We start from the raw sequence: 24,204 nt of genomic DNA on the forward strand, positions 1-24,204 counted from the left end.
AAACAAACTGCCTCTAATAATTCAATCAATTCAATAATTCAAAAAATGGCAAATTCCAGCATAATGTTGTTTAACTATACTACCCATCACTATTTTAAAACATGAATGTTTTAATGAATGTTTTGACCCTTTCAGAGGATACGTTTGAGTGATTGTGTGTTTGATACGAATATGTGTGAAAGCCCCGGAATGAAAACCACACCATGCAGAGGTGCAGATGCAGAGAGAATGTGTGTCTGTGTGTGTGTGAGAGAGTGTGCAGGGTCACACATTTGCTCATGCGATGACAGATAAGGTTGGTATCACAGAACTGACAAGTAAAAAAGATCAGAGAGGCCATTTTTATGAAGTGGGGAGAGGCTGAAAGAAATGGAACTGCTGACAGCTGTCGTTCTACTACAAGTTTTGGGCGCCTTTCAAGGTAACAGCATTTTATAAGATTCTCATGAGTGAACTTTGGTCAGACAGCTTTGTTAGTGTGTTGCATAGCAAGGACGACCATGGATTAATGGATTAACATATTTCGTATATGTACAGGACCTTTAAATCCATTCCGTACTTCACAAAAGAGTTTTCAACTTATTTTCATCAACGTTTTATCTTACCAATACCTTGCAACTAAATGTTAAACCTTACATTACTATCTGACCCCACCGCACCTAAACATCAAACCACCAGGATTACAGTCACAGCATAAATAAAATACTTAACACTTTACCATCTATATTTACAGTTAGATTCAGAGTTAAACTAAGCCATCTTACACAATACTCTTGTCATGTCAGAGTGTAAGATACAATAGCGCATTATGGACATAAAATATCAATGGTCTTTTTTTAAATGCCAAACTAGTGTTTTTCAGTCATGTAATCAAACACTTTTTTAAGCACTTGCTTAGTAATGACCATTTGGTGTGATGATACACTTGCCTTACTGCCTCCTAGAAAATCACTATTACATTTTACTGTAATAATCATTTATTGTGTTTTTGTGTGTGTTCAAAACAAGAATAGGAGTGTTTAACTTTGTGATAAACTCAATAAAAGTGACAAATACACTCTTAAAATGAATGTGTTGTCTCTATCTAGACAGAGAAATGTGTTAAACAACAACGCAAGTTGTGTTATTTTCAACACATATTGTGTAACAATATCTGGACACAGAGAGTTGTGTTGTTTTCAACACATTTGATTCAAGAGTTTAGCCACACAAAATAATTTGTGGATATATTCAGGCCTATGTTAGGCTTGCCTATATTTTGTTTGTCTGAAATCAAATAATCAATTTTTAAGTAATTTATCTGTTGATCTATCCTCTCCACATTTTACTCAGTTATGAGCTTATGGCCTGTCCAGGAAGCATCAGCGTCCTAATAAATTTTATACTTGAGAATTACACCTATTCCTATTATCTCTGTTAAAGTAACACAACAGAGGAATTCCCTTTTCATAAATTTTCAACGCACCATGTACTGGTTTTGCGCCAAGGGGGTAACCAATTTGTCTAAAACTGACAAAAAGGGTCATTCTCCTATAACAACAGTCTTACAGTACATTATGTATTACCAAGCATCCCAGACGTGCATTGGCAATGTCCATTTTATTGTTGCCATGTGCCACCAAAATGAGTTTAAAAACATCACTTTAAGATAAAAGAACATCATGTTGTAAACGGTCACTCAGATTATTGTCAGGTTATACAATACTTAAAGAACAGAACAATAATTAAAATAAAAAGATAAAATTAAAATAAATAATGAGTACATTCTTGTTCAACACTCAACAAAAACTGTAAAATGTTGAAATTGCTGTTATTTTTATATATATAGTATCCGTTTATTATCTTATAGTCATATGAATTACATTAACAGGGTTGAAATATAATACAGGATTTTAAAAAAGGAGTGTTTTTAACAGTATGGTAAAATAGTTTAATTTGGAGGTCATACAGTTATGCCACATGTTAATACGTTTAAACATGTTTCGTGTTCCGGGTTTGACAATCTGCAAAAACGTAACAGCAACTTTTACAGCGCAATGTTTTTGATGAATTGTATCCATGAAAGACATAATTTAGCAAGTCCGCGTCCTTTTAGCAGTGTTATTGGTGCTATTTTTGGTATATGGTAAGTTTCTGTCTGTTATCTAACTAGTTCGCTATAGTTTCAAGAAAAAAAAAAATTAGACCAATTTCTGTAATGTCTCTTTTTAAAGCAAATACGGTCATTTTCTTTGGAGCCAAGCACACAAGGATTCCCCCATTTTGCCCATAAGAAGGGCTCTCTCAATCCCATCTGTATTCAGTGATGGCCTGTTTGACCCATGAGGCCATAGCACCCCTTGCCCAACACTCCTTTTCAGTCAGATGCATCAAGGGCAAACATTTTAAGATGTATGCACCTTTATTAGACCTATGTGTTCCTGTGCTGAAAAGGGTTGAATAATAAATGCATCTCACAAAGGTCATATATAGGCTACAATGGTCCGCACACAATCGAAAAACTACATTTCAAGATGTCCTCCCGAGTCACTGCTAACACAATCTCATCTTTTCTTACACAGCCCTTCCAACCACAAGTTATCCAGTCCTCCAGTGGAATAATACTGACATTCCGAAGCCAAGTAAGTCCCTGCTTGCTGATACGGTTATAAACTGATGGATGGTTTTTGTTTAGTCTTATTAACATTGCAAGTACAGCGCGACTTCAATTCTGAAACAATATTGGGACATAAATATGTTGTTATCGACAAAAAGCTTATCTTAGCCCATCTGTGAAATCAATCTCTGTGAGATATGGCGTGGGGTTGTTGTGAGTGTTGTTGGCAGAAGTAACTACTTTTTTGGCATTGCTTTTGATTTTGCGAGTATTTTTCAATATCATGAGGATTTTATTACTCCTCAAAGGTTTGTTGTTCAAAAATTGCAAAAAGTCGTTGAATTTGCATGGATTTACAACCCACACACACTCTCTATATACTTCAGTTAGATTCTGTGAATTATGCACATACACACAGATTCTTTATTTGAATCATCCAATCATATGTCCATATTCATATTACCTGAGTGGATATGTTATTGTTTTACCTTTATGGGCAGAGAAAACTGCTAAAGCTGCGTCTAGCTATTCTTTGGAGGGCTACTAACCATCAACCGTTGAATATACTGATGGTTACGATGATCAAACTACAATGACAACACTGACACGCGCACGCACACACACACACACACACACACAGACACACAGGTTGAAATGAATTAGATGTTGTGGTATTTAAGTGGTTGTCAATTGGGGTACAAGTACTTTACTCTAAATAATTCTAATTGTAACACACTCTCATACCTTCACTTTTTACGCTATACGCTCACGCTTTAGAGACATATAAGGTGTACATCCTATGCAATGAACACAAAGAAACACAATCGGAAACACACACACACACACACACACACACACACACACACACACACACACACACACACACACACACACACACACACACACACACACACACACACACACACGGCCCTGCTGTGGTGCAACTGGCTACAGGGCCATACCACATTTGGGTCCACATGCCCCACGGGGACCCGGGTTCAAGTCTGATCTCAGGTAATTTCCCGACCCCACCCCATCTCTCTCTCCTACTTGCTTCATGTAACTCTCTTTACTGTCCTCTCAGATTAAAGGCATAAAAGCTCCCCAAAAAAAAAAAAAAAAAAACACGCACATGTACAGTTAAGTCAAAAATAAATCAATTTGGAAATGAAATCATTACTTGTGCAACTGTGGAAATCGTGAACGCTGCTTTATCCTCCAGAGTCCTGTATCCAAAATGCCAAATGTATTCTCTTCTCGAAGGACTAAAAGCTATTGAGTTTCTGTGTGCAGTTTCTACAACAAACCTAATGTTTTGCTCTACTACAAATCTGAGAACATCCCCCCTACCTCAGCACAACCACACCACATTAAAAAAAAAAAAAAAATTGGTGGCGGAGAATCTAAAAAAAGTTTTCTTTTTTGCTTTCCTCGGTGTCCTCCTTCAACACTGCCACAACTTCACATTTCCACAGGAAGTGAGTCACGGGATGTGGCTCTTGTGCTCTGCCGTGCTGCTGGTGCTGCTTCGCACTGCCGTGTTTTTGCGTACACACAGAAATATTGGCTCACCGCAGAGGGGCACTCACTGTGTGTACACCTGAACATAAAACATCACTACTGCACAAAGATGCACTTTTCCACTAGGTCTATATTTCACCTTATTAACAGCTCTGCATTGTGCAACTTTCTGTGTCAAATGCTACTCTAACAAACTTGTTTCCATGTTCAGGTGAACCTGACCATTTCAATCTGTCTGGCACCTGCGCCGGGGTGGTAATGACTCACACTCACACCCATGGATGGATACCAGCTGACCTCAGTCTGACCAATCGCAGCACTGTAGCCCAACACATATGCAGACACCTGGGCTGTGGGGAAGTGCATGAGGTCAGACAAAACGCAACCACAGTAGTACTCAACAGCACCTGTGCCACTGACTGCGTCTTTGAAGAGCCCAAGCGTCTCCACTGCAACGAGAACACCAATGGCACCTGTTTGAACATCACTGAGATACACTGTAGTGAGTATACGCTTCTCCACAGCACAAAGACGACACTGGTTGTTCTTTATGTTCTTGTTACGATCTCATTTATCCCTCAGCTCACCAAGCTATCCGACTGGCCAACGGCACCAACCCCTGCCAGGGCCGCGTGGAGGTGTACAGCAACAGAACGTGGGGCTCGGTCTGCGACGACGGTTGGAACTTGGCGGCTGGACATGTGGTGTGCGCCCAGCTAGGCTGTGGGTCGGCCCGTAAGGTCACCGGAGAGGAGAGGCAGCCATTCCCGTCCGGTTCCGGGCCCATTCACCTGGACGAACTGAACTGCACGGGGACGGAAAAGCACCTGTGGCAGTGCAGGACCCAGAGGGCTGGACATGCTCACGACTGCGGCCACAAAGAGGACGCTGGGGTGGTGTGCACAGGTAGGTCCTCCGGGACGCTGGGGTTAGTCTGCACAGGTACAGCACTGCTGAGGGCCTATAGTGTGATACTGCATGAGATGGCCAATATGCCTTACAGAGCGTCATTAGCACACAACCAGAGTTTGGCATTTAGTTCATCCTGGCCTCAGTTCACTGACCTCTTTTCTCATGTCCTCCTTAATGTGGCTGAGTGCAGGCTGTTGTGAAATGAATGGATATAAATATTGAATGCAGCCATTTCCAGCTGTCTGAAGCGAGTCTGTAGCCTGAGGCATTTGATATTCAGAGTTAGGTTCCCACACTCTCATTATTCAAAAGTCAGCAAACAGATGGTCTCTTCTAAAGGGCTTATGGTTCAAAGCCATATTTGATCTGGGCTTGTTTCTCAGAAATAGCACTTTGGACGTGCTTAAGTGTAAACCACTGCAGTGTTTCCCATACATTGACTTATTTGTGGCGGCCCACCACAATATCAACATTGCCCACCACACAATGATTTTCCAGGTTGTACTAAATTGTGCTTAAATCTGGTTAGCATCATAACCACGTTGTGCTAATTTGTTAAAAACTGTTGCATTCAAGTTAATTCTGCAAACCTACCACCACAAATGGAATTCAGTTATCTGGGAAACACTGCACTGATAGCACAGAGCTATTTGTTAAGCACTAAGATGAACATAGATTTATGTGTAAAGAGTTCTGACAACAGCAACATATAATGGACAAATATGAATACAAAATGTAAACTAAACTGAATGGAAAATGAAAAAGCAATCATAACAACATCTTAGAGGGCCACATGAACCACAAATCCTTTGCTTTTTGTCACATAGGAGGCCTCCCTCCCCTCTCTATTGAACAGCCAACCACGCGGTCTCCACCCAACTGGACCACAGGTACCGTTTATCCCACTTGTTATGTATATCATATGTAGTATACAATTATTAACCATACTTACACTCTGCCCTACCCTTACTTCTGATCAGCATTCTCACATATACATATATGCCAATCTGCCCTACATGCTCTCCGGTCCTTTTGAAGTATGGCTTCATTAATTCAGTTCTATGTTTACATCCCTTTCATTCACACTTCTGACAGAGACTACTAGTACAGGAACTAAACTGCAGTCCTTCAATGCCCACACCACACAACGCAAAACACAGCCTGGGAAAGTGCTACGACGACAGCACTTGTCTGCAGCATGTTGCAAATGCAAGCCGTTTCCTTTCCCGTCTCATAGGTGCAGCCACCTCGGCCTCCATGGAGGCAGCCCCGGCCACACCCGGACTGCAAGCTGCAGTAGCAGGCTGCATCGTGCTGTCGGTGGCTCTGATCTTGGTGCTAGCCTCCAATGTCATACTCTGTGGGCGGCAGAAGAGGAGAACTGGTGAGATGTCGTTTTATGGCCTCTTTTGTTTTAGACAGCCATTAGTCGAAACTCAGTTGAAGTCTTGTGAAAAGTGATGATAGCATCATGAAGACATCTATGAAGGAAAATCTGCTCACAATTGCATCACAATAATCTGCTCACAATTGCATCATACTGTTTCCGTAAATAGTTCTAATGAAGAACACCTTGCAGCATACGTTCTGTTTTGATGTTTGATGTAGTAGTGGGTTCTGAAGTACTGAAAGGGACATTCTTTTCACCTGATAGCACGTGTGATCCATCAAACATACGATGGTTCCACCTCAAACATTATAAGGGAACGGAGTGAGCAGGAAGAGCCTGATGTCAACCTGCTCAGAGTCACAACAGAATACGGTCCAAATGAAGGTCTGTCCTTGCTTCCTCTGCCAGAAAGAGCCAGAATAGGCTTCACTAACTATCCCAAATGTTAAATTTTTTTATACACATGACCAGTATACTTTCAAAGTGAGATTAGTGGCATCAAATTTGACAGAGCTGAACGTTGGTAGACTATTTTCTTTAACTTTTACACACTACAAGCTTCAAGCTCTACATACGACTTCTCATTTTGTAGTGTACCCTCAACTCCAAAATTTTCTGTTGCACACCGGCCACCGTCAGCAGACGACAGCTCCTCCACCAGCTCCTGTGACTCAGATGAAATGAATTACTACATAAAGCCTATTGGTACCATGCCAAGCGTTCAGGGTAGGTCTCCATTCATGACATACAAAGCATTTAGCATGAAAGAGAGGTTGGCTTTTGGCCAGTAGTATTGCTGAGGTGATTTATTTCCCTTCTAGCTCCCGAGGCTCCACACAGCCCAGGCCCAGTATCAAAGGAAATAATCAATGGGAATGATAAACCAGGAGGCGGTAAGCCTTTCATTCATTCATTCCTATTTCCTTTCTGAAAGAACAGTTATTCTGCTGGTGTGGTCATATAGTATTAGAGAGATTAGACTAAATAAATGCCAATGGTGTGTGTGTAGTACACACAGACTCACACTCTCAAACAGTCACAGTGAACCACACCAACAACCACAGTGGATTTTCCTTTCAATGTTTCAGACTCGGATTTGGAGAGCGGAGAGGACTATGAAAACACAGGCATAGAAATCCACAATCTTTTAAAGTCAGGTCAGTTTTTCACGTACTGTTGAGCTCAGTCACATCTTTTTAAACAGGCCTTTCACTCTGGATATCAATTAAATTCAGTCCAGACCAATATACGGTATATAAATATATATATCTTAATCCCCCGTGTTGGCCTTTGTCGATTTTGATTACTTGACATGTGTTTCTCATTTGACACGTCTGACTGACTGCTAATTAATTGGCTCATTTCTGTTAAAAATAGAGACTATTTTGACTCCGAATGACTTACAGAACCACCCATCTGTCCATGACCCACACAACTTGCAGAGGGCAGCAAGCAGTGAGTATGAAAAATTGTAATAAGGAACCTATTTGACAGCAATTCAATTGTAATTGACTATTAATTTGGGCATTACTTTGCTAATAATTGGCCATACTAGTACAAATTGTTTAGTTAAACATTACCCACATTAAAATTATTAAAAATTCGGTTTTGAGTGGATGTTTTTAATTTAATGGTAAGACCCATAGTTCGAGTCTGGCAACACTGATGATTCTCTTCTTTGCCACACAGCCGAGTCTTTGGGGTCGAGTGGCTCATCCTCTGAACAGGACTATCAAAACATGGCCTTTCACAGGGAGATGACTCTTCCATATCCAGGTGAGATCCATAGGAAGTGCCATGTGTCTCTAGTTTGAAAAAAAAAACCACTTTCCCTGAAAAACCTAAAGATATTTTAGAATATAAGAATGCTTGTTTTGCTATTCTTCACAAGAATGCCAGCCAAGCTCGGAACAACTAACGTCTTTACCTACAAATGAAAACTATAGTGGATTCAATCACTACAACAGGGGCCATATCCCTGAAAGCTACTGTGATCAAGGTCAGTATATCCTGTTGACATTTAATTTGTACTTTTAAGTTAATCCCTTTACATACTGCAGCCATAATAACAAGGCACTGAATGCAGTTATGTTATGCGACAGGGAAGTGAACTCATAGAACTAAGAACTGTGATATTAATTTTCTCACTGTCAAATTTTAAATCTAAGTATGTAAATGGCATACTCTTTCAGGGCCTTAAGATTGAAATATTTCCTAAAATTAACTAAGTTTAAGAATCCTAAATTATCTTTTTGGTCTCTCTCTAGATGACTCTTGTAGCACATCTTCGGGGGATTCCTATGTGAACGTACCGGCAATAAACAAGGCAGACTGCTCCTGTTCAACACACGAAGACCCAGCAGATCAGTCGTCTTCAGACAGCGATTATGACGAGGTGGCCACATGACGCCGGCACTTTAACTTATTATGGACATTTGAAGATTACGGGAGCAGCTGCAACAAAATGGCAGACAAGCACAGCCAGGGTTCCGTAGATAGTGTTATTTATTTGGTCTCCGTCATACGGACACATCTGTTGTTTTATTTACTTCTCATAAACTCTCTCTCACTCACTCATACACAACTAATGCAATGAAAGATGATAAGTATATACAAAAACAAACCTGGCCAATTTGCTCTGTATCTTTGCCCCCCCCCCCCCGCCCCCGCCCGAAGAAATTAGATTACAGGTTTGAAAAAACAAATGTAACACTTAAGTTCTCAAAACAAATCTACACTCACACACAGTCACAGTTCTCAGTGAATAAAACATAAGTTTGGTTGTATACATGTATCTGATCTGTACCTCAACTTATTTGGTCCAGGAATCCATTAAGATGAATTACTGAGCAATTTAACATCCTCTTGCTGAGTTGCTGCATTGCAAGGAGTTATATATAAAAAATGTATTGTACCCTCTATCCCCTACAGATGGTAATTATCATAATACTGTGAATGCGCAATACAGTAAGTAATTCCTTTACATGCACCTTCCTCAGTGAAAGAAACCGTTTCCATTTTTCCTCGTAATGAGCGGCCTTCAAAGCCAGTGTTAATGATACTTTATTATTAGACCGAGGTCTGAATCGGTCGCCTCTTCTTGAAGAAAGAAAGGCTTTCATTTACTGAGAAATATATGGAAACTATGTGAAAAAAGAACACAACACAAAGTGTGCCGCAACGGTAAAAAGAAGACCTGTGCCCAATCACTACAATTCTTTGCTACATAGGTAAAAGACAACAGAAAAAAAAACACACATCTGATGTTGCCAACACATGAAAACTTGAAAGTGCACAGAAAGGGAAAAAAAAAGAAAAAAGACATACACAGACCCGTGTTGAAATGATGCTACACACAAAACGCAGCCTTCTTTTGGGGGTTGAATGTCACGTATCGTGCTTGCCGCAGACCCACTTGAGCTGGGGTTGGTCCCTGAGATCTGTGAGCGCCAGGGCTGAATGCCAGCTGCACTGGCACGCGTATGCCCGCGCTCCCCTACGTCTCCTCAGCTTGGCCCGCAGCCGGTGGCAATCCGGCATATTATTCCTGGAGATTAAAAAAAATAGTAACTAATTAAACTCTCTTCATTGCGCGCACGCACACACACACACACACACACACACACACACACACACACACACACACACACACACACACACACACACACACACACACACACACACACACACACACACACACACACACACACAATAACTGACATGGTCTCATTGTAGCTGTCCAAAATACTTTAATAAATGCAAAAACTCAATACATACAATGATGTACCATAAAATTAGTATTCAATGGAAAATACCAATGGCATTGTTCCTCCAAACAGGGTTATTTGTCTTCCTAACTATCCAGTCTTTTCGTTCAAAAGTACAGAACTTTAGAACTTAGTCATACCAGTTTCATAGGCTTTCTTGACCATCCTCGTTTTTCTCAGGTGTTTTTTTTCCGGACCTGCTCTGGTTGACAGGTTGTCGGTGTGGAACAATTAGCCTGGACTACTTTAAAGCACCTTTTTTACGTGTGTGAGATACTCACTGATGACACAGATAGGATGCTTTGCTTCTTTGTGCAGGAGTGCAAGCAGCAGGCTTGCAACTACAGTCCTAACCCACAACACAGTGTGAGTGATTCATTGTGTCTGAGGCTAGACTAAATAGAGCCAATGAAGAGATGCAGACATGTGGAAAGTGCTATTGCACGTTTATAAAGAAGGCAAGATAAGGCACCAGAAATAGAATTGAAATCTTGAGTCTGTCGAGTCTGGGACATTTAAAAAGTTACGCTTCACAAATGGAGGAGATGCACAATTTCACAAAAGACGTTTCATTACCGGTAAAGATATTCATGCACAGCCATCTGATCACTTATCTAACTCTCCTTTTGCTGAGTGGAAAGGATGTCTGCATGTGCAATGCAATTGTTATTACCTAATAATAACAATAATAAAAAAAAAACCCTGCAATCTGATATTCTACACCAAGCATTCAATGCCTCACAACCAGGCTTGGAATTTCACCATTTTAGGGGCAAGGCCACTTGGCCTTCAGTTGGGCATATTTGGTGGGGGGCACAAAGGCCACATGTCCGGGCACCAAGGCCAAAGGTAACTATACAGTAGTAGGCTATAAAAATGATCAAAGTTGTATTTAGCCTATTCACAACAGTAGACCTGCATCACTGTATGAAACATTACAAAAACATGAAACATGACATATTACATAGAACTGTAAATCATCTGATCATCTTACAGATATCTAGGCTATATTTAACATTTATTTTATATTTGGCCTGTTTTGAAATCATGTATTGAACAATTTAAGCACAGGTCAGCTTAAATTGCCTAGGTGCATGCTTAGCATTTTTTTGATCAGTAAGGCTACTTTCACAAACTCTTAGTCAGCTGTATATCCTCTGATTTTAATATTTACCGATATCTAGGCGATATTTGTAGCATTTATTTTGTATTTGGACTGTTATGAAATCATGTAGAAAAATGTAAACACATTTGTAAATGTAAAGCCCAAATTTGGATGCATGTCGAAATTTGCTGCAAATTCAACCGGATTACTCTGGAACGGCTAACTGTACAGGGGACTGCTTTACACCTTTGTGTTCGGTAAGGTCTGCTGTTTATTTTGATATATGGTTTGTCATGTGTTGAACGAAGGGTTCGTGAAGTATTCCACTGAGATGAATGGGTAGGGAGATAGGCACAGAACCTAGAATTTATGATTCAATTTAATCATATTTACTTGTCTCGCGAACCGTTCACCACAGCAATTAGCAGATAACATTGTTTAAAAGCTGAGAAAAAGCTCTTTCATGTGATGTGATACTTGTGATGTCTGTATGATGAGTAGGCTACTTCGCGAGTAGTTCAACTGAGAAGAATGGGTGAATTTGGATGCACTTTCTTTCTTGCCGTGCGCTGTCACTTTCTCTACTGCGTAAAAGACTAAATTAGTTTGGATATAAATCAATATTGCTTTCCAGTGGTAAGATAAAAGAAAAAAGCTGATATCACGGTGGTTGTGTAGGACAACATGGTACATCTTACCTAAAGAAGAGGTAATCACATGTGGAGTCCCACTCCTGATCATCAAATGAAGCAATTCGAAAATCACAGGAGATGCACCTGAGCTGGTCACATACCCTACGGTACAGAAGGCAAGAAAGGAGGACAACATGGATCCTAAAGCTAAATGCAGTCAGACATGGTGGTATTCATCATAACTTACTGGGCAATGGTCATTTTAGTTTACAATACTATGCAACAATTATGTCACTTACTGAGGTGCTTTCATCAAACAACTAAGTTTGGTATCATCTTCAAATTCATTTTGGTCATGTCATGTGAAGGACAGATAAAAACACATGTCTTTTCCCACCACCAGCCATCCAGGAGATACATTATGCATTACAGTGTTCTAGGTAGGAACACACTGAAAAACTGAAAGAAAACCTTTGCTGCACACAACAGCACAACATTGTTGACTATGTTGCCAAAAGACACCAGTGTGTAGGAATAAGGGAGAGTGGGAGGGGAGTGGCAAGAACCAGATATCTTTCACAGACCTACCTTTGTGAGTTGCTTGTTCCTACACCTGATGGTATGGTACTGCCACCCACAAATACTGGACAGCATCTGTGAAACACATGAACTGTGATCAGACACCACACGCGGAAGGCTCATGCTACGGTCATCAGTGGCATAACCTACTTTCTTTTCTGTGTCACTTGGTCCTTGGGTCCACTTCTGACTGCTTTTCCAACCTGAGAAACGAGGACGCTTTTATAGCCACCGCAAGAAGCATTACGTTTCAAAGTGATATTACAATCCTTCATCCTCAAAGTGTGACCTTTGATCACAGAAAACAGCATCACGTTCATGACAATGAAGGTAACGTTAATAACGTTAACGTATCAACATTAGCCTACTTTAGAACTGGCTGATCTGTTTTTGACATTATCTTCATTGTTGTCGTCAAGTAACTCATCAAGCAGCGTGTCAATGTCGTCGTCGTTTTCAACTCTTCTGGTTACGTCCTGCTTGATTTTGCTTCAAAATAAGAAATGTTAACATTAAACACGTAAATCGCACTTTGTCCACTGTAGAAATAACAACCAATGTAAGTTAAACGTTAGCTAGCACTACTAAGGATTTCTTGTCTGGGGAACAAGAACAGAACAAGAACCCACACCAGTCAATCTGAAACCAAAGCGCGACCAAACGTTAATTCTTCCATGCAAAATACCTTGCCTGCTATCTTACACGTTACTATCCAGACTCAGTCATTTGAAGCAGCCTAAGCCATTTATTGAGGCTAGCTAGTTTTGTGTTACACTAGCTTAGCTTAGCCTCTGACAGGTCCTGGTCTGGTCCTGATATAATGTTAGTAATGTTCACATTAGCCAAGTTTGTTGCAGCATAGAAAAAGAAATTCGGTGACGTTTTATTTTTAAGTTAGCCTTTGTGTCCAGTCTTGCGTTGGGCTACTTTATGATAGGCCACGTATTGTAGTTTAGTGTTCAACGTTAACGTTACACTGTACATAGCAACCGTATGCCTTGCTTGCCAACGCCAGCTTGTTTTCGATGGTAATTTCCCAAGATGACTAGCGTGCGTAGGTAACGTTAACGTTAATTGTAAAGCAAGGTTACCAAGGCAAGTCTTGCTGTTCTTCGGAGGCCTGGTCCACTTGAATGGATTGACCTGGTAATGAGATGTCGTGGCAAAACTTTGCTTCCACTTCGTCGAGCAGTTCATCCAGATCATCTGCCATCATCATTTAGTGTGTGCACAAGCCAGCGCGAGGAAACTTTTGTTGCCACTTGCCACATGACCAGCTTCTGAATAATGTTGAAGGTAAATCCTGACACCTAGTGGGCTAATTGTGTCGCGTCACCGTCTGATGTGAAGATCTTCTTCTTCTTCTTCTTTTGAGTTTTATGGCGGTTGGCAAACCAACTTAACGGTGCATTACCGCCACCGACTGGGCTGGAGTGTGAATCAAGAGATATTGGAACTTAACTAAATGAATAAATAGATTAAGAAGGAAATAAAAGAAATAAAAAGGAAAATAATTAAATAAACAAATAAAAAGAAAAGAAAACAAATAGATTAAATCCTTTTGGCTAAGTCTGTGTCTCTCAGAAACTTCATAACAAAATGATATATATTGCTAGATGATTTCCCTAGTAAACCTTGCATTGTAAAATTATTCTGTTTGACCATTCTGAGAGACTGAGCAAGCTGATTTCTTTCTTGGCTGTACTTTGGGCAATGAAATAAAATATGTTCTACAGTTTCTAAATGACTGCAATGTTGACATTTCCCTGTTGGATGTTTCCCTATTATCTTCAGTGAAGAATTAAGTCCTGTGTGTCCTATTCTTAACCTTGTAATTATACTTTCCTCTCTTCTACTCCTACACTCTGTCCTTCCTATATCCACTTCTGGTTGGATATTATATAAATGTCTCCCTTTGTCCTGATCCACCCAATATTCCTGCCATGTTGATCTTGCATATGTTTTAATGAACATTTTAGCTTCAGATTTGCTAAATGGAACTTGTAATATTTTACTGAGTTTCAGTGTTTGTTTTGCAAGCTTATCAACCTCCTCATTCCCCTTCACTCCAACACCCAAAAAAACCTGATTTTTAAATCCTTTGCATTTAACTTATACAAAACCATATAAATGTTATTAATTATATCATTTCTTATAGATTTCCCAGTTTTCATGCTTTCTAAAGCTGAATAACTATCAGATATAATCACTGAATTATTTAAATCATTCCCCTCTACCCATTCCAAGGCCAACAAAATTGCAACTAGCTCTGTTGTGTATACTGACAAATTATCTGTTAGCCTTTCCTGACATATTACCCCTTTCTTTGGAATATATACTGCTGACCCAGCATGTCCTGTCTTTGGATCCTTGGAACCATCTGTAAATATGAATATATAATCAGAAAAATGCACATTAAGATAATATTTAACAAATCCCTCACTGCTACTTCCTTTGGTTTATTTTTAATTTCCTTGTGAATGCCTAAATCTACATCTGGTATAGGGAAAAACCATGGAGGAATAGGAGGGACTGAAACCGTTGAGCAGTACTGTAACTTATGTAACCCTATATTCTCAGCTTTCACATCGCCAATCCACCCAAAACTTCTGTAATTGGACTTACTATGTTCCCAGCAGTCTTTTAAGATAGCTTTAGCTGGGTGGCTATCACCTTGTCCCTTCACATTAACCCAGTATGCTAACATCAGTTGTACCCTTCTGATCCTCAAAGGCATCTCTCCCATTTCCACTTGCATAGAAGACACTGGAGATGTTTTAAAAGAGCCACTACATATCCTTAGAGCTTGAGCTTGCATGACATCCAATGCTTTGATATTAGACTCTGCTGATGACATATATGCTATACTTCCATAATCAAAAGCAGCTCTCATTAGTGCCCAATATATATTTTGCAAAGATGCCCTGCTTGCACCCCATGCTTGTCCTGATAGACATCGTAGGATATTAACAATCTTTTTACATTTATTAACCATTTTTTCCAGATGAGTCTTCCATGTAAATTTTTCATCAAACCACATCCCAAGAAACCTTATAGTTCTCATTTGCTCAAGAGGTTGACTGTACAATTTTAAAGATACAGGAGTAATCTTATGCTTTTTTGAAAAACGTATGACTTGTGTTTTAGACACAGATAATTTAAATCCCCATTTTTCCACTTCATTAATTGCATCTTGCATTTTTTATTTAACATAAGATTCATTACGGCCTCTAAACCATAATGCTCCGTCATCAGCATACAGGGATTTCCCAATTTTCTGGTCAATATTTGAGAATATGTCATTAATCATAATGTTGAATAACAATGGGCTACATACACTACCCTGTGGAGTTCCATTCTCAACGGTATATACCTCAGAGAATTCTGCTCCTACTCTTACCTGTATTTTCCTTTTAAACAAAAAATCCAAAATCCAATTGTATACTTTACCACCAATACCCAATCGTTGTAATTTAATTAATAACCCTTCTTTCCAACGCATATCATACGCTTTCTCAACGTCAAAAAATACTGCTATTACCATCTCCCTATTAGTCTGTGCTTTCCTTATATCTGATTCTAAACATAATAATGAATCCATTGTATTTCGCCCTTTACGAAACCCACTCTGATATGGAGAGAAAAGGTCATTGCTTTCTAAATAATGGGTCATTCTAACTGTAATTATTTTTTCCATTATTTTACACAATGTGAAGATCTGACCACCTGACTTTTCAAAGTGTTCAAATTCAAAAAGGTTCTACAGGTGCTGGTCATATAGTTAGAATATCATGAAAAAGTTGATTTATTTCAGTAATTCCATTCAAAAAGTGAAACTTGTAAAATGTATACATTCATTCCACACAGACTGATATATGATTGTATTTATAAGTGTTTTTTTTTTTTAATTTTGATTATGGTTATGGTTATGGTTATGGTTATGGATTTAGCAGACGCCTTTGTCCAAAGCGACATATAAATACAAAACAACATAATAATATTTAAAAATGAACAGGGAACAGATTAAAATCTAGGTCAAATATAGTAAGGAGAATAGTTGTAGTACACAATAATATCAATTCAATCAATAGCCTAATAAAAAAAGCAATGTAAAAAAAGGGGAAAGGCAATAATAAAACAATAATGTCAATTCAATCAATAATATAAAAACAATAACATGCTAAGACTACATTAAGGAGAATATCAATAATAAACAATAATGTCAAATTAATTAACAGCCCAATTAAAATAAAAACAACATTATATAAACCATAACACATAAGCGCTTAAACAACTAAGTATATGTTGAATAGGAATGTCTTTAGACCCCTCTTAAACGACCCAAAACTACCACAGGAACGGAGAGCACTGGGCAGTTCATTCCACCAACATGGAACCACTGAAGAAAAGAGTCTGGAATTAGACCCAGTTTTTATGACTGGTCGACACAACATACGCTCACCAGAAGACCGCAGTGGGCGGTTGGGCATGTAAGGCTTGATTATTGAATTAAAATAACTAGGAGCAGATCTAGTTAGTGTCCTATAGGCCAAAGTGAGAGATTTAAATTTAATTCTGGCTACTATAGGGAGCCAATGGAGAGTAACTAGGAGAGGAGTTACATGTGTCCTCTTTGGCTGATTGAAGACCAGGCGTGCTCCAGCATTTTGAATCAGCTGTAATGATCTTGTTACACAAGCGGGTAAGCCAGCTAATAGTGAATTACAATAGTCCAGCTTAGAGATGACCATGGTCTGAACAAGAAGTTGTGTGGAATCTTGTGTCAGATAAGGTCTGATCTTCCTAATGTTGTAAAGCATAAACCGGCATGATTTTGCAATAGAAGCTATATGCTCAGAGAAGTTAAGTCGGTCATCAATTACAACGCCCAAGTTTCGTGCCGATCTAGTTGGGGTCAGTGAAGTTGAGTCAAGCTGGATGTTAATCTGTTGGGGAATAGCTGTTTTAGCTGGAAACACCAAAAACTCTGTTTTTGAGAGATTAAGCTGAAGGTGCCGATCTTTCATCCAGGCTGAAATATCCTTAAGGCATGCAGAAATCCGGTGGGAAACACTAGAGTCATCAGGTGGGAAAGACAGGTAAAGTTGAGTGTCGTCTGCATAACAGTGATAGTCAAATCCATGGGAGCGAATGGTATCACCTAAGGAAGTGGTGTAAATAGAGAAAAGCAAGGGTCCTAATACTGATCCCTGAGGCACACCTGTGGTGAGGGCATGAGACTTAGATACCTGTCCCTGCCAAGACACGTTGAAAGAACGCGCTTTAAGGTAAGATTCAAACCAGTCAAGAGCTTTTCCAGAAATTCCCAGTTCAGATAGTATAGATAGGAGAATGTCATGGTTAACAGTATCAAAGGCTGCAGATAAATCTAGTAGAATTAATACTGATGACTGAGCAGAGGACTTAGCTACTCTCAATGCTTCAGTCACAGACAGAAGAGCAGTTTCAGTAGAATGACCACTCTTGAAACCAGACTGCATAGGGTCTAGTAGATTATTCTGATGAAGAAAGTCACAAACTTGCTTGAAGACCACTTTCTCCAAAACCTTTGACAAGAAAGGAAGAAGGGAGACAGGTCTGTAGTTCTTCACCTCAGTTGGATTAAGTGTACTTTTCTTTAGCAGAGGTGTAACCCTAGCCTGTTTAAAAGAATAAGGAACTATTCCAGAACTGAGAGAAGCATTAAATACATGTGTGACTGCTGGTAGAACAGCGGGTGAGATAGACTGTAGAAGAGTGGACGGGACAGGATCTAATGGGCATGTTGTTGGACGACATCGCTGAAGCAATTGATAGACTGCTTCCTCATCAAGAGGAGAGAAAGAGTCAAATGATGGGGTCGTACTAACACAAGGCAAAGCCCTCCTTATAGGAGCATCAAACTGAGCACTTATTTTAGCAACTTTTTCAGTGAAAAATGTTGCAAAGTCATTTGCTGACAGTGAAGTAGTTGATGGTGGTGGTGGAGGATTGAGGAGAGATTTGAAAGTAGAAAAAAGATTATAACTGAGAACTAATGAAAGTTGTGTCTCCTCATTAGAAAGTCTGATGATACTGTCTCACACACACTCTTTCTCGCAAACACACACACACACACACATAAATACACACACGCACACACACATGCACGCATACACACACACGCACGCATGCACACACACACTCACATCCACACGCACAGACACACACACATCCACATGCACAGACACACATAAACACACACACACACACACACTACGCACGCACATGCACACACAGGCACACACACAGGCAGGCACGCACACATATACACGCACACACACAGGCACGCACATACTAGGTATCGGCAATTATAACGGCCGATAAATAATTACAAATTCAGTAAAGGAAAACCGAATATTCTAGCCTGACGTAGTCATACTCAATTCTAGTCAGAATATGAGTCTGATACTGCTCCATTGGGACGTAATTATGGGGCGTGTTTCAACCGATACAGGGGGGGAATGCCTCTGCACTCAATTAGAGTCAATGCACTCAATTAGAGTGCAGATAGACCTAACCAATCAGAGCAACAAAATAGCTCACCGTGAGGTGTAGGAAGAAAACACACAAACCATCCTTCTTCTCCTATATCCCCTCCGTTTTAAAAAATAATTCTGTTGAACAGTGATATGCTACAAACATGTTAAACAGCTGGGAAAGGCTGTCGCAAATCCCTCGAACAGGTGGTCAATCAGAGATTTCAAACGAACGAGGGAATGTCGCAATGCAACAGCGCTGTTTTCCCTTGATGAAAGTGAAACCACCAGTTTTCCCACATCTCAACTTTGGCCAAAGTTTTCAGAAATAATCGTTTTCAGTGATACAACCTCATTAAATAATATGAATTTTCCATATGGGGTCTTAATGGCCATGTATCCTTCTAGCCACAGCGGATGAAGAGAGGGAAGGAAAAGATTTAAATATAAATATAAATAAAGATTTAAATATAAATATAAATATAAATATAGTGCAAGGCAGTTCAGTGCAATGATAATGTATTAATAACAATATTGTAGTTGTAAGATTGAAGTATTATACATGAGGTAGATGAGCAGAACCAAAGTCCTTTTAGGCAAGTCCCTCCACTCGGCGGCCATATAGCAACGCTTTTTCATCGGGCATCCTATTCAGCAGAAATGCGCGTGCGCAAGGCTTCACGACACCAATCTTGCTCCAGCGGCGAGTTCACAACACATGATTGGGAAGATGTCTTCACAACACAACATATGATTGGCTCAATGTATTCACACCACACCACATGATTGGCTCAATGTATTCACGTCGACGTTTTGCCAAGGAAGGGGTGGAATATGTGTAGACAACGGCCATATTGGCGTTACAAACTAACCCCATGCATTTCTATGGAGGATTTTTTGAGTGCTGTGTCTCCTCACTAGAAAGTCTCTGGCAGAACAGTGTTGACTTGTGTTGTTCAGTGTAAGGGTGGGAGCCGTGGGAGGTGTGCCGTGGAAGGCATACTGTCTCATAACAGGTTTTTAATATATTGCCCATGGGATATAACTGTGCACCCTGCTAAACTAGCTACCCCAAGTCTACAAGATAAAGCAGAAAAAAATAACCTCATCTGACCGCATGGCTCCTGGACTATTACAGGCGATATCTGAAATATAAAAATTAATTAATTGACATAGATAAGGAATTGTGCTGTCTGAATAACTATCACACAGCAAACTGTATTTTAGTACATTTTATTTGAATTGATTTGATTTTGATATGAGTACTCACCTTGAAATTAGATGTATTTCCTATTTTTTTCCATGATTTTGGCTCATAGGGCTTTATTGTCACATGTAGGTACAGTATCAATACCAAGGCCTCAACTCATAATATACTTAGAGGGGGACATGTCCCCACCAATATTCAACTATGCTCAAGATGGTGTTTGGGGTTTTAAGCCCCCAACGTTGTCTTCCAGGCAGCGCTGCCTGGAAGGCCCCAGGGACTTTTTAGTTACAGTCACTGCCTTTTGCCACTAGATGTCCTCATTTGTACCTTTTTTTTTGTCATTTTCGGAAACTGCCTGATTTTCTCTGCTCATGTGATTGAGTGATTACACCTTCGTGATTGGTAATGAGTCAGGAAATTTAAGGAGCATGTGTATGTTAGTGCCCTTGCAGAGTTCTGCTGTGTGCTATCCCTGTCGTAAGTGCCCCTATTTTGAGGTATTTCTTGAAAGTGATGGGCAAATTAAACTTTGGTGAAGCACTGAACCACTTAGAATTTTTTTTTCTAAAATGGTTTCACATGTATACTAAGAATGGGATATCATTCTTTTTACAAATAAAGATTGATGAATTTGTGTATTGTGTATTGGGGAGAGAGTGCTTGGGGAAACAGAGGGTTGTGCTGGGAAAATATGGCACACTCTTTCTTACAGGCCTGGGACTAAGAACAAGAAACCTAATGCCCTCTCGCAGCAGTTCCATTCCGATGGCCCGGAGGGTTCTCCAGAGTGGTAGCCCCAGTTCGCTGGGAGACCACATCTGTTTTTCAGCGGGCCTTGCAAAGAAAGGGGTTAGGTGCCTTGCTCAAGGGCACTTCAGCCGGTCATACTGGTCGGGGTTCTAACCGGCAACCCTCTGGTTACAAGTCCGAAGCGCTAACCAGTAGGCCACCGCTGCCCCCAATATCAATGTCATGTAATGACCTCATAAAAGTGCAAAAGAATAAATGCAGCCTCTGACTGGTGTTGATTTGGTAATTTGTCCAGACTTTTTGTGATCAGAATATTGAGATTCAGGAAGATGGTCCAGTGCAAGATGAGTAATGTGTATAGGTTGCTCATTCACACCAAGGACATACATGTAGTTTTGGTCTCAGCTTTTGTAGGGACATAAACTGGTTGTCCTGGAGATGTACATTTTATGAGGACACGTTTGAATGAATACGACTTCACAACAAAAATAATACGAATGACCGTTTTGGTAGGGACAATTTTGTCATCCCAAAATATTGGTATATAGTGGACATGATCCTATATGGTCCATATCCCTTTAACTGCCTGCTCAACCGTTTGGTAGAGCACACTTTAAGACACCATATCTTACCAAAAAATCCAACTGTTTTCAGTTCAAACATATGGAGCCATATCTACCACTTGAGTACTACATGTTAAGCACAAAATATTTGCTCAGTACCTCTGTAATGTTAAAGGCCACACCTTCTCATCATACACGATTTAAGAAATTAATTTACGCGATTTCGGCCATATTTTGTTATTAAGTTAAGTTTTCAAAAGTAAGACTTTTTTTTCTTCATTATTATGTTAAAATGAAGTGGAATAACACACGTATTAACTTACATTAAAAATATGCATATTTTCATGGTCAAATAATTTTTTGAAAACATGCTCAACCAAACGGTTGAAGTGCCAGTTTATGGTAAAAGTCAGGTCCGTATAGATAATACTAGAAAACATGACAAAGTTTATGAATTAATCATATTAACCATTATATACTGTCAAATATATACTACTACTGTAGTGTAAACACAGCATATATATGTTTAAAAATCATGCATACGCATGACATATAGGCTTATTAGATATGTAATTCAATGCAATTCAATACATTTTGGTCTGTACCATGAAGGAGAAACTGATTCAACTATATAAGCCATATATTTTCTGAAAGCTTAGACCCTCAGGATGTAATCTAACATGACATGAGACATGTCCCACCCTCCTCATTAGTATGCTGCCCAAGCATAATACATTGGGTATTGGTAAATAGTGTATATGGCTAATACCGTTTTGGGCTATCATGTCATGAGGAGGGTGACAAATGGCAAAACCCATGTCAGTTCACATTTTGAGGGCATATGCTTTCAGACAATGTATGGTTTAGGTGGTTTAATTAGTTTTTCCTCCATGGTACAGCCCAAAATGTATCAGCCATACACTTAATTTACCAATACCCAATGTGTAATGCATGGGCAGCATACTAATGAGGAGGGTGGGACATGTTTCATGTCATGTTAGATCACATCCTGAGAGTGTAAGCTTTCAGAAAATATATGGTTTATGAACCAGTTTTTCCTAAATGGCACAGACCTAAAGGTATCAGGCATATACCCAATTTACTAATACACAATGTGTAATGCATGGACAGCATACTAATGAGGAGGGTGGGACATGTCTTATGTCATCTTAGATCACATCCTGAGGGTCTAAGCTTTCAGAAAATATATGGTTTATGGTTAAACCAGTTTTTCCTAAATGGCACAGACCTAAAGGTATCAGGCATATACCCGATTTACTGTACCAATACCCAATGTGTTATGCATGGGCAGCATACTAATGAGGAGGGTGGGACATGTCTTATGTCATGTTAGATCACATCCTGAGGGTCTAAGCTCTCAGAAAATATATGGTTTATATAGTTGAATCAGTTCTGTTTTCATGGTACAGACCAAAATGTATTATATGTACACGTTCTTCACCTAAATCCATAATCCCATTCATTTCAATGGTAAATTGACTTAAGTGGTCTGCAGGTACAGTGGGAATGAGTTTATTTGTTGTTAACATGATTTTTCTTAAACTCTGGGACCAGGGCTACAAGATAATACCACTTTTTTGGGGGAAAAAACCTTTGTCTTTCAGTAAAACACAATAATCTCATGCCAAAGTCAGATAACTGACTTTTACCATTAACTGGCACTTCAACCGTTTGGTAGAGGTTCATAGAAATTGAATTGGAGGGTCCTTTGAAAAAAAAATCACTGATTTTTCATACTACAGCCTGTGATGTGTTGTCTTCCAAAGCTGATTATACACAAGGCACCTTTCTGAGCAGTGTAGCTGAGTATTGTTCTGGCACATTCCCTTTGATATTGGGCAACTTATTTTTCTTGAGAAGTTTAATCATCAGTTGACAAATTAACATGATCATTCAATCGGAAAACATGGACAGTTATGTAAAAAATTGGTCAGGTGGAAATGACAAATAGAGCTTTTGTCATCTGGATAGCAGTGATATGAGAAGCCATGCAAGCAGATAATCGGATCCGTATTAATCTTTTAACCTGCCTATCAGATTCTGTGTTGCTTTTTCCTCAGAAATTCCTGTAAGCTGTAAATGACCGTAAGGCACGCAAGCAAACTTCACCCGGCACATGCCTTTTCTCCAGTACTCGACTTGGATTTAACGTTTAGGGACAGATCATTTGTGATCGTTTAGGGACAGATCGTTTAGGGACAGATAATTTGTGCTGATGACAGCGCATATGGTGGGAGACCAACGGTGTACCCTTTTGATTATTGTTTAAGCACTAAGATAATTATTATATTATATCAATTTAAAACAACATGCATGATATTTATATATTACGCATCAGATACTCCATCGGTCAGGTCATCGATCTTGACCAAGGCACTTCAGAGGAGTTGGTCAAAGGAGTTGGAGTTGGTCCCCAGGCTGGCATGGCTACAACTGGTCCTACATAGTTAGGGTAAATACAGAGGACAAATTTTCCTGGGTACAAGTGCAACTTCATACTCATGATATCTATAAATCTATTGGGAATTCATCAAAACAATGGCATTATGGTTTTGTTAGAATGAACAGACAGACACTTGACCCACTGTCAAGTTAGGTTTTTTTGGATAAAATAAGGGCAGTCACCTAGCCCATATTCAA

The 24,204-nt window shown here is 39.6% G+C and overlaps 2 protein-coding genes across 3 annotated transcripts; one reads left to right on the top strand and one right to left on the bottom strand.

The window, feature by feature from the left end:
- The first annotated feature begins 225 nt into the window (after positions 1-225).
- LOC143119132 (uncharacterized) lies at positions 226-9,213 on the top strand. Of its 2 annotated transcripts, none has more exons than XM_076280417.1 (14): positions 226-421; positions 2,562-2,621; positions 4,329-4,619; positions 4,700-5,023; positions 5,857-5,919; positions 6,267-6,413; positions 6,684-6,803; positions 7,059-7,145; positions 7,241-7,312; positions 7,508-7,576; positions 7,797-7,874; positions 8,109-8,195; positions 8,311-8,418; positions 8,687-9,213. In XM_076280417.1, exons 1-14 carry the CDS (start codon positions 370-372, stop codon positions 8,824-8,826), a joined length of 1,698 nt encoding a protein of 565 aa, XP_076136532.1. In that variant the 5' UTR covers positions 226-369; the 3' UTR covers positions 8,827-9,213. The 2 variants fall into 2 exon arrangements, with proteins under 2 accessions (XP_076136532.1, XP_076136533.1); XM_076280418.1 differs by having other exon boundaries at positions 7,062-7,145.
- Positions 8,902-13,925, bottom strand: cfap418 (cilia and flagella associated protein 418). Its single transcript, XM_076280419.1, has 6 exons — positions 13,594-13,925; positions 12,871-12,991; positions 12,653-12,705; positions 12,512-12,577; positions 11,990-12,085; positions 8,902-9,966 (listed from the first exon to the last, which is right to left on the bottom strand). Exons 1-6 carry the CDS (start codon positions 13,719-13,721, stop codon positions 9,807-9,809), a joined length of 624 nt encoding a protein of 207 aa, XP_076136534.1. The 5' UTR covers positions 13,722-13,925; the 3' UTR covers positions 8,902-9,806.
- Positions 13,926-24,204: the final 10,279 nt, after the last annotated feature.

This window comes from Alosa pseudoharengus, unplaced genomic scaffold (assembly GCF_046254945.1).
Source record: "Alosa pseudoharengus isolate Yale_2024_CS ecotype anadromous, Long Island Sound unplaced genomic scaffold, YU_APseudo_1.1 YU_APseudo_1.1_scf_12, whole genome shotgun sequence".
Taxonomy (NCBI): Eukaryota; Metazoa; Chordata; class Actinopteri; order Clupeiformes; family Clupeidae; genus Alosa; species Alosa pseudoharengus.

Bases quoted from the DNA above. Each gene is read 5' to 3' on its own strand.
- LOC143119132 (XM_076280417.1), top strand. From the start codon at position 370: ATGGAACTGCTGACAGCTGTCGTTCTACTACAAGTTTTGGGCGCCTTT. The intron at 5,024-5,856 runs GTAGGTCCTCCG...TTTGTCACATAG, and splicing joins CGCTGGGGTGGTGTGCACAG to GAGGCCTCCCTCCCCTCTCT. The intron at 6,414-6,683 runs GTGAGATGTCGT...TTCACCTGATAG, and splicing joins GCGGCAGAAGAGGAGAACTG to CACGTGTGATCCATCAAACA.
- cfap418 (XM_076280419.1), bottom strand. From the start codon at position 13,721: ATGATGATGGCAGATGATCTGGATGAACTGCTCGACGAAGTGGAAGCA. The intron at 12,992-13,593 runs GTAACCTTGCTT...CTTATTTTGAAG, and splicing joins GAACAGCAAGACTTGCCTTG to CAAAATCAAGCAGGACGTAA. The intron at 9,967-11,989 runs GTAAGATGTACC...TTTAATCTCCAG, and splicing joins TGTGATTACCTCTTCTTTAG to GAATAATATGCCGGATTGCC.